The sequence below is a fragment of the Prunus dulcis genome, chromosome 3 (genome assembly GCF_902201215.1).
Source record: "Prunus dulcis chromosome 3, ALMONDv2, whole genome shotgun sequence".
NCBI lineage: Eukaryota > Viridiplantae > Streptophyta > Magnoliopsida > Rosales > Rosaceae > Prunus > Prunus dulcis.
In genome coordinates, this window is record NC_047652.1 from 9,436,115 (window position 1) to 9,449,564 (window position 13,450).

A 13,450-nucleotide genomic window follows, 5' to 3' on the forward strand; every position below is an offset into this window, starting at 1 on the left:
TTAATTTTAATTGATGTAGTTGTTCACCTTATCTGTCACATAAAATGATATGTGAATATGGTATACATATATGATAAGAATAACATTTTTCTTATTTTTTTAGTCACCCTAATAATCCCTCTTAATATTTTCATTTCCATTACATTAATTTTTGTTGACTTACTTTAGTCCTCAGCATTCTGCCCATTAAAATATTATTCTTTCCTATTTTATCTTTGTAATATTCTTTCCATTATATTTATCACAACCTAAGTATTTTCTTTCACTTTTATTAATTCTTAAATCCTTTGATTCCAATTTGTTTCTCCATAAGGGATTCTTATTCCACTAATATTCCATTAATATCCTTAACATGTTTTTGATGGCCCATCATCCTTATAATTAACCAAGTTTTACTTTTCCTACTGTTATATCTCACCTATATATATATATATATATATACAGTCCCGATCTCTTGGACCACAGGAGTTCAAGAGATTGTGGTCACCCACCGTTGGATATTAATCCAATGGTTCAAAATGATATATATAAATGCAATATGACATAAATGATTATTACCCGATTCAAGTCATAAATAAGTGAACCGTTGAATTTACATCCAACGGTGAGTGACCATAAATCTCTTGGACTACAGGGGTCCAAGAGATTAGGACTATATATATATATATATAGATAAAAATACGATACAATTTTATTAGATCAATAGGGAAAAAGCATACAACACATACCGTAAAGAGAGCCATCTAAATAACAATATGGTAGACATGGGTAAAACTTCCCATATGACTTGAGCGAGCCAAAAAGCTGAAACAATATGGATAGAATCATCACTCTCGAAAATAACTTTTCTATAACCGCTTCCAACCGCCATGATTTCCCCGGATCTAGTCCAATGACATCAATGAGAAAAACTAGCCGCTAACCAGCATGACTCTCATAAAGACATTAAGAACACCATCAAAATCAACTAAGTTTCTGGAATCATGGGAAAAAGAAATCAGAAAACTCATAGAGTTTCTAGACTTTATTGAATAAATTAAACCAAAAGTTTTTATTTTTATTTTTATTTTAAAACAACGTTGGCAAAAGGAAAACCAATCGCCACTAATATTCCTTTATGACATGACACACAGAGCGCCACCTAGTTACTCCAGGGCCTCAACGCACTAATGAGCAATTGATCTACCATAATCAAGCCGCAACACCTTAAAGAGTAGCCTAGCAAGATGACCAAAACCTACTCAAATATGAGACAATAGATCTGTCAAAAGAAGAGTAGATCAACATAGGTCCACAAAAAAATCGAAGAACACCGAAGATCTGACGAGATCAGGGGGTTCCCCCGGATCTAAGCTTTCTATTTCTCTCTCTCAATAGCTCAGGTTTTCTAGGGTATTAGTTTCATTTCCACCTATTTGATATTTACAGTAGATGAATTTCCCACTTCCAATGAAACAAAAAGAGAAAAATAATTTCCCACAAAAAATAAACTTGGAATTTTAACAAAATTTAGCATGAATTTATTCTCCTGTTTGGATAAAAAAATATATAGAAATTTAGAAATTATGTGGGGGAAAAATATAGAATTTAGAGGTCATAAGTCCCAACTTTAAATTCTATCTAAAAGTCGTCATTTCTAAAATTTCAAGAGAGATTGAGTTAAAAAAAAAATAATTGTACAAATAAAGGTTAAATTATATACTTTAAATCCATTACCCAAATAAGAAACTTTATAAATTCTGGAACATCAATTTCCGTCATTTATAAATCCCTTTGTACTTTAAATTTCCTCATTCAAACACATTATATTTAACCCCATAATTATGTAAATAAAAATAACTAAATTAATGGATACACAGTTTGATGTAAATTACTAAATTTCAGGTATCCTTGTCGGATTCGTAAAAGTAAACTGGTTCACTGACTATAAATAAATAAAATAAAAGGGCCAACAACACAGAAATGAGTCCTGCTTGCTTTGCATCACACACTCACTCGCTGACCCTTCCGTGATCGAACTCTCAACCAAGCACTTTGCTTTTCTTCTTCTTCTTCCTTCTACTTTCTTTCTTTCTCGTGCTCAGATCGTAATTCACAAGCGACCTGTTTTCCTGCAACCTACCCGCTCTTTCTTCATCTGGGTCTCACGGGATTTGCTTTGGTTCCTCCTTTTTTCTTCTTTTTTATTTTTTTTCCCCAATATATAATTTATTATTATTATTATTAATAGAGTTTGAATTCTACTTCAATTGGTTTTATAGTCCTTCTGAAACTCACTTTGTTCTACACCTTTCTCCTTCCGGATTTACTTTTCTTTTTTTTCATTATTAATAGCATGCATATCTGGGTTGGTTAAAAAGTCAAGAGGCAGAGCAGAGCAACCCAGAAACCAAGCGAGTGAGAGACAGAGACAGAGAGAGATAGAGGAAAAGAGACAGACAGAGACAGAGAAGGTGCCCATGGCTTCAAGGAACTTGGAGAAGATGGCTTCAATTGACGCACAGCTGAGGCTGCTGGCACCAGGGAAGGTGTCCGAGGATGACAAACTGATTGAGTATGATGCTTTGTTATTGGATCGCTTCCTTGACATTCTTCAGGATTTACATGGAGAGAGTCTCAGAGAAACGGTATTGGGTTTGTTTTTTGTTTAAATTAATCAATTTATTTGTTAGTAATCTTTGACTACTTTTAGCTTAGTGTGCTAAAGTTTGATAGTTAAGCGAATTTGATGGATACCCATGTTAGTTTTGATGAAGTTTCATCGTTTTTCTTGGTTATTATGTATGTTTTTGTTTCTCACCTTGATATTATCGCTTTGTTTTTATAATGCTTGTTTGGGAATATCTTGACTTTTTTCTTTTTTATTCTTAAAAGAAAATTGTGGAAGAAACTATCTTGTGTACCAACTTGCTCTTTCGTTTAAATTTTCAATTCTCATTCGTCTTTCTGTTTAGTCCTGCTGCATTTTGGAAGACTCAAAAGTTCACTCCTTTAGCGCTGGTAGTGTTGATGGCGTTTTGGTTTAATAATGATTTAGATTTTAACATATGAAATTTCATTCAAAAGGTTCTGCATTTTAGATAACTGGGGCACTTCTTACATGAGATTATGTGATGATAAACGAGTAATTTATTGACTGTTGTGATTTAATTTGGACTAGGTGCAAGATTGTTATGAACTTTCTGCAGAATATGAAAGAAAGCAGGACCCTAAAAAGTTGGAGGAACTTGGGAAGGTTCTAACGAGTTTGGATCCTGGGGACTCGATTGTCATTGCTAAGTCCTTTTCTCACATGCTTAACTTGGCCAATTTGGCCGAGGAAGTTCAGATTGCTTATCGAAGGAGGATCAAGTTGAAGAAGGGAGACTTCGCTGATGAGGCTTCAGCTACTACAGAGTCAGACATTGAAGAGACTCTCAAGAGGCTTGTGGGAGACCTGAAGAAGTCCCCGGAAGAAGTTTTTGATGCCTTGAAGAACCAGACTGTAGATTTGGTCCTAACAGCACATCCTACTCAGTCTGTTCGAAGATCCTTGCTTCAAAAGCACGCAAGGTCCACTCTCCACTTACCTTTTTCATTTCTCTTATGTAAGAAGACAAATTGCAGAAGCCCACTGGTTAAGCAACTTGCTGAGGATATGTTTATTATCCAGATCCCTTTGGACTGCTAAAAGAAAATTGTGTGGGATTAGACATGTTATATTGATGGTATGTTATTTTGGTACTGACATTTTGTAATATTGACCATTTCAGGGTAAGAAATTGTTTGACACAGTTGTATGCTAAGGACATTACACCTGATGATAAACAGGAACTCGATGAGGCTCTACAAAGAGAGGTATGTGGAAACCAATGATGGAATGTTGTTTACTGATGTTTGTACACTCATTGTAGATTTTTGTTATGTTCTTGGCCAAATTAAAATTTATAAACTCATTTTCTCTGGACTATGCTAATGTTTTCCTTAAGGTTGTTGGAATTGCCAATGCAGTTGCACCCAGATGCCAATATACATCTCTCTCTGTCTCTGTCTCTGTCTCTGTCTGTCTGTCTGTCTGTCTGTCTCTCTGTCTGTCTCTCTCTCTCTCTCTCTCTCTCTCTCTCTCTCTCTCTCTCTCTCTCTCTCATGACAGAAAATTGCTTCCCCAACACTTGCCTCCACAAATTTGATTTCTCCAATAATTTCTTCTAGTGTAGAATAATTGCTCTATAATAAGAAGCTTTTATTTTATAACCAAAAGAAGCTTTTGTTTCAAATTGATATAAGTTAACTTCCCTTTTCATGTAGATTCAAGCTGCATTTCGTACAGATGAAATCCGAAGGACTCCTCCAACCCCTCAAGATGAGATGAGAGCGGGAATGAGCTACTTTCATGAGACAATTTGGAAAGGTGTACCGAAATTCTTACGTCGTGTTGACACTGCTTTGAAGAACATAGGGATAAATGAACGTGTTCCTTACAATGCCCCTCTCATTCAATTTTCTTCTTGGATGGGTGGGGACCGTGATGGTATGTTCATCTCATGCAAGTACTGGATGAGTTTATTCTGTCCTTACACAGTGCCTTATTTTTTATTTTTTTTATTTTTTATTATTTATAATCTAAATGGCCCATCACTCCACACTCACTCTAAAATCATGCCTTAGAATGATTTTATTGCTTCTGTACCTTAACATCTGCTTGATATGGACTGCAGGAAACCCCAGGGTCACTCCTGAAGTTACACGGGATGTATGTTTATTGGCTAGAATGATGGCTGCTAACTTGTACTTCTCCCAGATAGAGGATCTTATGTTTGAGGTGTCAAAAGAATCATTACTTCCACTTAGATTTGTTATATGATTCTTCTGTTCAGAGTACTTGAATACTTTTTTTTCTTTTTCTTTCCATAATGTATTTCTTATTACCATTTTTTTTCACAGTTATCTATGTGGCGCTGCAATGATGAGCTTCTTTCTCGTGCTCATGAACTTCATAGGTCTTCAAAGAAGGATGCGAAACACTATATAGGTATGCAATAGAGATGACTTCATGTTTTTATCATCCTTGCTTGAAACTTTTTCAATAGCTGGCAAAGCTTCAAATCTTTGGCTTACTAAGTTGAACTTTTAGCGGAATGGCATGCCTAATCGTCGAAACTAGCTGAAAATTCTCTTAGTTCTATTAACTTTTTTGACTTTTTTAAAATTCAAATGTGCAATGGATTTATTTATTAACTATGCTTTTCGGATGCAGAGTTTTGGAAGCAAATTCCTCCAAATGAGCCTTATCGCGTTATTCTTGGTGATGTAAGAGACAAGCTATACAGTACACGTGAACGTGCTCGCCAATTGTTAGCCAATGGAATCTCTGAAATTCCTGAGGAAACAACCTTTACAAATGTTGAACAGGTCTCTCCTAACCACCAGCATTATGTATTTGGTTGTAGAGTTATAAAACAAACTTAATTGCCAAAGTCTACCCAATTTTAAGATTTGTTCAGCTTTAAACTTGGGGTAGTATTTGAATAAATTACAATTGACATTCAGTATTGAAATCATGTTTGATTGTTCCCCATCTTTCATGCTCATGCAACAATGTTTCGTATTAGAGCTGATTTTGTCTTTTTATTCCCTTGTAGTTCCTGGAGCCACTCGAACTGTGTTATCGGTCACTCTGCTCTTGTGGCGATCGGCCAATTGCTGATGGAAGCCTTCTTGATTTCTTACGGCAAGTTTCCACTTTTGGGCTCTCTCTTGTGAGACTAGACATACGGCAAGAATCAGACAGGCACACTGATGTCCTCAATGCTATAACAAGGCACCTGGAGATTGGGTCTTATCGAGAATGGTCTGAGGAACGTAGACAAGAATGGCTCTTGTCTGAGCTTAGTGGCAAGCGCCCCCTTTTTGGTTCTGATGTTCCCAAGACTGAAGAAATTGCTGATGTGCTGGACACATTCCATGTCATTTCAGAACTTCCCTCAGACAATTTTGGTGCTTATATTATCTCAATGGCAACAGCACCATCTGATGTGCTTGCTGTTGAGCTTTTGCAACGTGAATGTGGTGTGAAGAAACCACTAAGGGTTGTCCCATTGTTTGAGAAGCTTGCTGATCTTGAGGCTGCTCCTGCTGCCGTGGGCCGTCTCTTTTCAATAGATTGGTACAAAAACAGGATCAATGGGAAGCAAGAAGTCATGATAGGATACTCAGATTCAGGAAAGGATGCTGGCCGTCTATCTGCAGCATGGCAGTTATACAAGGCTCAAGAAGAGCTCATAAAGGTTGCGAAACAATATGCGGTTAAGCTTACAATGTTTCATGGTCGAGGTGGAACAGTTGGACGAGGAGGGGGGCCCACCCATCTTGCTATATTGTCTCAGCCACCAGACACAATTCATGGTTCACTTCGTGTTACAGTTCAAGGTGAAGTTATTGAACAATCATTTGGGGAGGAGCACTTGTGCTTTAGAACACTCCAGCGTTTCACAGCAGCTACACTTGAGCACGGAATGCATCCTCCTGTTTCACCAAAGCCCGAATGGCGTGCACTAATGGATGAGATGGCTGTCATTGCAACAAAGGAATACCGTTCAATAGTTTTCCAGGAACCTCGTTTTGTTGAATACTTTCGCCGTGTAAGTATCCTACTACTATCCAACGTGATCGTCCTTTCAATATATATGTACTTTGTGTGTGTGTGTGTGTAAACTAACCATTTCAATAACATGAATCCCCCTTGATGCATTAGCAACAATGTATTAGTTTCTCTTTTGGGTCAATGGTATGTTAGTTACTAATTTAATCCTTTATGACAGATAGTGTGTTGAATCCCGAAATTGAGTTTCAAGAATCATTCTTCTGTTGTCTTCCTCTTACATGCTTTGCCTACCTTAACATCAAATTTGTTCATTATTAGTTTTAAAGCTACCTATCCGATCAGGACAGAATTGGCTGATGAAGATTGTTCTGTAATAATTTTCTCTTGGATAATGCAGGCAACACCAGAGATGGAGTATGGCCGGATGAACATTGGGAGTCGTCCTTCAAAACGAAAGCCGAGTGGAGGCATTGAATCACTACGTGCAATCCCATGGATATTTGCTTGGACCCAGACAAGATTTCATTTACCGGTGTGGCTTGGGTTTGGGGCAGCATTTAAGCATGCTATTGAGAAGGATGCGAAAAATCTCCATATGCTTCGAGAGATGTATAATCAGTGGCCTTTCTTCAGAGTGTCGATTGATTTAATTGAGATGGTGTTTGCCAAGGGCGACCCGGGTATTGCCTCTCTGTATGACAAGCTGCTTGTGTCAGAAGACCTATGGTCATTTGGAGAGAGATTGAGGGCCAACTATGAAGAAACTAAGAGCCTCGTCCTCCAGGTAATGCAGTTTAGGCAGCCCTTTACACTTACTTTTGCAAAGGACAAATTAAATTACTCTACATCTGTGTCCATAACCACCTTCTTACTTTTTCCTTAACTTGATTGTAAAACCATAAGAGCATATATCTGAGGCTAATGTTAATTTAAAAATGTAAATTATCAATTTTATGAAGAAATTTCTGAAGTGCTATTGGTGTTGTTTTATTACTTATTTCTACAAGTTTAAAGTTTTTTGAGCGAATATAATTAGTTTGACTGCACATGCAGGTATCTTAAGAAACTAATATCATTTTCTGTTAATTTTGTAGGTCGCTGGACATAGGGCTCTTCTGGAAGGAGATCCTTATTTGAGGCAGAGACTCCTCCTCCGTGACTCTTACATCACCACACTTAATGTGTGCCAAGCCTATACACTCAAGCAGATTCGTGATCCGAACTACCATGTTAAAGTAAGGCCGCACTTGTCAAAGGAGTACATGGAAACAACAAGCAAGCCAGCGGCAGAGCTCGTAAAGCTTAATCCAACAAGCGAGTATGCTCCTGGACTAGAAGACACACTTATTTTGACCATGAAGGGTATTGCTGCTGGAATGCAGAATACCGGCTGAAGTTTAGGTATCTTGTATTTCAGTAACTTATGTTGGAACGTATGAAGTATTGTACGAAATGGATGCTCTCTGCTTATAAGTGCTCTAAACCTCTATCGAATAAAAACTTATGTAATAAGTTTAATAAAAATAGCGTTTTGGTTTGTGTGAACCAGAATTTTCCTTCTCTATGGCTTTCATGTTGTGGAAATTTATTACTTGAGGTTTTCTTTTTGCAACAGCAGCCGGGAACATACCGTTATGATATAAACCATATGCTCATACTTTTGTGCTTCTCCATCTGTTCAAATTTTCGTTATTTGTATTCCCCTTTTGTTTTTCAAAAGGAAAATATTTAATGCTTTTTATTACGAATGGTTCTGAGGTTTGAAAAATTATTGCCTTCCGTCCTTGACAGTTTTTTGTGACACCAATGGTTTTGTTAAGGTTACACCCTGCACGTTAAAATGGAGAAAAGAAAAAAACAGAGTAATCACAAAAGCCAGCGCCACCCCCACCCCATCCTCTTGAGCCCTGACACCCCACACCCATCCCTGCAGCACCTCCCTTCCGGCGCCCCTCTCTCTCTCTGGACATTTGTTTTGAAATTTGCATTTTGAATTCTCCATCTTGGCATCTTGAAAGGTGCTGTTGCTGCCCTTTTTTCTTTTCTTTCTTTTTGGTAATATTTGCTGCCCAATTTTCATCTCTGCTGAAGTTGGGTAAGTTGAAAATGAAAGTGCCAACTCGACTCAACTCGCGGTAATCTGGGCGAGGTGGATTTTGGCTGTGTTGGAGAGGAGAGCGGCGGTGGAGGTGGGTGTGGGCTGGATCCGCGGGGGGTAAGTTGGAGGAAGGTAAGTGGGGGTTGGCTGGGTGGGATGATGGGAGGTGGCTGGTGGTAGAACTGGCAGGTCATTTGTTTTTAATAAAAGTTTTAATATTTATCTTTTTAAAAAAGTTTAATTTTCTTTTTAATATAATATTATACCTTTTGTTTAAGCCTATATTCTATTGGATGTGTGGTTTGATATACGTGCTACGTTAGCATTTTAATAGAAAAATTGTTGGAAGTTCAGGGAAGGACCATTTTGATGTTTGTAGGATAACCTTAAGGATCATTAATGTCACAAAAAAAAAAAAAAAGGGTGAAAGGCGATAATTTCACAAACCTCAAGGACCATTCGTGATAAAAAGCCTAAAATATTACTATTTTAATATGAGATAAATCTTCATACCAAATTGGTGAATTTTTTCATTTTTGATACAATTTTTTTTTATGAAGAAACTTGATAGAGATTTAAAAAAAATATATGAAATATATTATAGATATATTTTGAGGTTTTAGGAGAAGGAACAAATCTATATATATAAAGCAAAAGGCATGGTGAAACATTCAAAATACCAGAAAGTATCCTTGGTTAATTCAAACATTAAAGATTGATATTATAAATTAAACGAGGATAATCTGGTAAATTCATATTTGTACATATTAAAAAAAATTTAAAAAAAAAAAAAATCAGATATTAAATCCTACTTTTATAGAACATAACTACCTATGTTATCTTTTCTTAATTCTAAAAATAAAATAAAAAATAAAAAATAAAATCAATTGGCACATTCAAAGTACATGAAGGGAACTCGTAACTTTTAAACAAAGATATCATAAAAGCCAACCGGCAAAGGCCCAAAGGGGAGAAACCCAACCAAACAAACAGAACAAACACACCAAACTAAAGAAATAAAAACAAAGCCAAAAGAACAAAACAAACGAAAAGCCACACAACAAAAGGCAGGGCAAGGAAGACCATCCCGAGATAAAATATGAACTAGAGAGGATGGAGGTCGCACAAGCCACGACTCCAAGCACATCCCCTTCCTGGCAAGCGAGGCAACGGCATCCGCAGACCGGTTCGCTTCACGGGGCACCCAAGCCCAATTCAGATTTGTGAAAGAGGCTTTAAGAAACCTAATATCCTTGAGGATGGGGTACAACTCCCAATTAGAGGAAGAAACATCCCCCAGAACAGAATTAATAGCCACTTGAGAATCAGATTCCACCACAACATTAACCAAATTCAACTCTTTAGCTCTCAAAAGACCATGTTTCAGGGCCAAAACTTCAGCCATAAGTGGAGATTGGGCCCGCACCTGAGCAGCAAGACCCCCAATACAAGAACCAGCAATCTTCCGAATAATAACTCCAACTCCAGCCATAGCAGAACCAGACTTCCAAGAACCATCAGTATTAATCTTAACATAAGAAGAAATGGGGGGTAGCCAATGAGAAGGATGAGGAGAAGAAATCTGAATAGGCATACCCACAGACCCAAGAACTGGCTTCTTGGTAACATTCCAAAATTCCGACACAGCCAAACAAGCATGAGATCTAGTAGCCGCAGGCACAATTGGGATATCATTGTAAACAAATTTACATCGAGCCTTCCAAATATGCCAACAAGTGAAAGCAACAACCGACAAAATCCACCTAGAATTGGGTGAAAACATACTCTCCCCTCTCAAGAGACTGCCCAACCATCTATCCAAAGAAGTAAAATTTTGCAAATCCACGCGATAGCCAATTGCACTTCCAAACCAAACACAAGCTGTCCAAGGACAAAGGACCAGCATATGTTCAATTGATTCAGGACTCTCCAAACAAATAGGACATAAATGCGAAGTGGACAACCTACGCTTATAGAGATTTAAGAAGGAAGGGAGAATATTAGAGACCGCTCGCCAAAGAAACTGTTTCACTTTTGGAAGGGTTTTGGACTCCCAAATGATCTTCCAAGTATCAAGAGAAATGGTATGTGAAGATTGAGCATGAGCCAAGGGACACCTGATGTTTTGATTCACAATCCAATTATAGCCCGACTTCACAGTAAAGTTGCCGGACTTGACCCATGGCCAAACCAGCCGGTCACCAGAAACAGACTCCCCGATCGGAATAGCCGAAATAGCATGAAGCTCATGTTGGGAGATAAGATGAGCAATGGGTAACAAATTCCAAACTCCATGATTCCAATCAATTAACTCACACACCTTGACAGGAGCATCCACAGGAACAGGGAGACAAGGTCGCAAATAACCACCTGGGATACCTGGGATCCATTTATCTGCCCAAATTGAGGTAGAAGATCCATTTAGAATCTGCCAATGAGCTCCAGAAAGAATGATATCCCGTCCCACTAGAATGCTTGACCAAGCCCACGAAGCACGGCCTCCTTTTTGAGCCTCCAAAAAGCTGCAATTCGGAAAATATAAACCTTTAAGAATTTGGACCCATAAGGCCCCCGGGTTGCAAATAATCCTCCAGGCTTGCCTAGCAAGCATAGCATCATTGAAATAACCTAGGTTTTTGAACCCCATCCCTCCAGCTGCCTTAGATAAACCCATCAGCTCCCAACGCTTCCAATGAATTTTATTCCCCCCTACTGAATTATTACCCCACCAGAAATTAGCAATAAGTGAATCAATTTCGCGACATAGAGTAATTGGAAGTTTGAAACACGACATGGGGTAAGAAGGGATAGCAAACAGAACAGCCTTTATCAAAGTCTCCTTACCAGCTTGTGATAAATGTTTTTGCTTCCATCCTTGGACTTTCAGTGGAGAGAAAAATCATTATCTAAATTCTAATGGACTGGACATGCGTCAATAACTCTCATCCAATTTAACTGTATAATTCTTCCTTTGTCAGGATTTAATTGTCCCTGTAGATTTGGATAAAGTCAAGAACAAAATAAAAGTTTTTCAGCATACATGGTCTTAGCTTTCCCACTTTGCACTCGAGTTCGAATCCCCCTCCCCATAGTCTAAATTTGATTATATTAAAATAGAATATTACTTCTATAAAAAAAAAATAATAATAAAGGTTTTTCATGCTGAAACAGTTGAAGTAATCAAATCTTGAGGATTTTAGCTCTGACTGGAACATGTATTGCTTGCTGACAAGAGGTCAATGCTTGCCCCTCCAATAAATTTAAAAAAAAAAAAATGTAGTTATCTGAAAATATTACAAATGGTATGAGGCAAATTATAGACAAATATATTCAATTCCCTTGTTTTACAACATTCATACAGAACAAAGGACAACTAACATCAATAACTAGTATACAGTTCTGTTCAATTCACTACACGTCTTCACTTCCGAGCAGCTTATCTGTACATTCAGGTAATTAAATGAAAAAACAGATAAAAAATAGAAACTATGCACAATAATTTTTCAAGGATTTTCAAGTCGTAAGTTGTAACTTGAAAATATGGGATCACACCACCCAGAGTAATTCCAATGTAGTTAGTTTCTATTGGAGGAAAGTTGGCCATCTTTCTTAACATTTATCAATTATCTGCGAGTATAATACAAAATTCACGAACTTTGTAATTCGAAACTCAAATCGCATAGTTTCATATTCGAAAAATGTTAGGTTGGTGAAAGTTTGGCCATATAGTTTTCTCAATTTCAGCCAAAAGAGTGAAAGCGTGCTAACCAGCTGGAAACAATTGAGAGCAGAACAAACCTCTGAAAGCTGCATCGGAACTATCAATGGGATATTCTGCTGATCTATGAAGATGGGAAGGTTTAGCTTGAACTTGTGTCTGTTTTCTCAGCTACAGGAAGTGCTTCCTCTATAGCTTGGATAAAAGTAGCAATCTTGTATGTGAAGAATCCCACTAACATTGGTATCAATTCCAGTTGCATAAATCCATATTGTGGAACGACGAGCCTGCACCCAAACTCAAAACTGTTAGTCAATGAAAAAGAGTCATGGCTATTGAATTTCTTGTCTTCAGCCATATCCACAGAAGCATTAGGCACAACCACTGTAGATAAAAGCATAATCACAAATGGTTATTTGATACCAATTTCACTGTAAAAATTTTCCAATAAAAATAGGGAAGGCATTTAAAAGAAACTTGCAGAAACCACCAATGGAAGTGTCTATTAAAGAAAGAAGATGAGTACAGTACATGGCAAGAGGAACATGCCAGTGCAGATGCTTACCCATTCCACCTGTTAAAGATCATGACTAGTACAACAGGAACCAATAGCCTCGGTTGCCCAATCGCTCCCCTGCATTAAAAGTCCATAACGTTAAATGATATTCTTCTTTGTTCTTTAAAAACAGCATATGTAAGATCTTGCTTTTTATGTCCCTTTTAAGGAGCTGCTTTGAGCTGAAACACCATTTATTTAAGTAATATTTACAAATATGGAAGGACAATTCACTCGATCAACAGGCAGTGTGTAGGTTGAAAGATTTCAAAAAAGATTTGTAAGTTGCAAGCTTACAAGAAGCCTAAACCTGGTTAGCACTAGCAACATAAGGTAATACTGGTGCTAGCAGGCATCTTCACCTGAAGCTTCAATAAATTGATAGCAGATCAGGGAGGGTAGCTAGTTGTTGTTCAGAGTGAATTTTCCCAACATCTTGATGGATGTGTGTATGAAGTTAAAGAAAACATCAAATTGCGTATTGAACTCCTCATG

The 13,450-nt window shown here is 37.5% G+C and overlaps 1 protein-coding gene and 1 long non-coding RNA gene across 3 annotated transcripts; one reads left to right on the plus strand and one right to left on the minus strand.

Annotated features, from left to right (window-relative positions):
- Window positions 1–1,970: 1,970 nt before the first annotated feature.
- Window positions 1,971–8,144, plus strand: LOC117621199 (phosphoenolpyruvate carboxylase 2). Of its 2 annotated transcripts, XM_034351542.1 has the most exons (11): window positions 1,971–2,161; window positions 2,335–2,627; window positions 3,161–3,552; window positions 3,753–3,837; window positions 4,288–4,510; window positions 4,698–4,801; window positions 4,924–5,011; window positions 5,237–5,391; window positions 5,622–6,620; window positions 6,981–7,367; window positions 7,678–8,144. In XM_034351542.1, the coding sequence occupies exons 2-11, from the start codon at window positions 2,460–2,462 to the stop codon at window positions 7,975–7,977; spliced, it is 2,901 nt and encodes a 966-aa protein (XP_034207433.1). In that variant the 5' UTR covers window positions 1,971–2,161; window positions 2,335–2,459; the 3' UTR covers window positions 7,978–8,144. The 2 variants fall into 2 exon arrangements, with proteins under 2 accessions (XP_034207433.1, XP_034207432.1); XM_034351541.1 differs by having other exon boundaries at window positions 1,971–2,627.
- A 3,755-nt stretch (window positions 8,145–11,899) lies between these two features.
- LOC117622659 lies at window positions 11,900–13,089 on the minus strand. The gene is made up of 3 exons (XR_004585015.1): window positions 12,965–13,089; window positions 12,480–12,686; window positions 11,900–12,121 (listed from the first exon to the last, which is right to left on the minus strand). It is a non-coding gene; the product is annotated as an uncharacterized LOC117622659 (long non-coding RNA).
- Window positions 13,090–13,450: the final 361 nt, after the last annotated feature.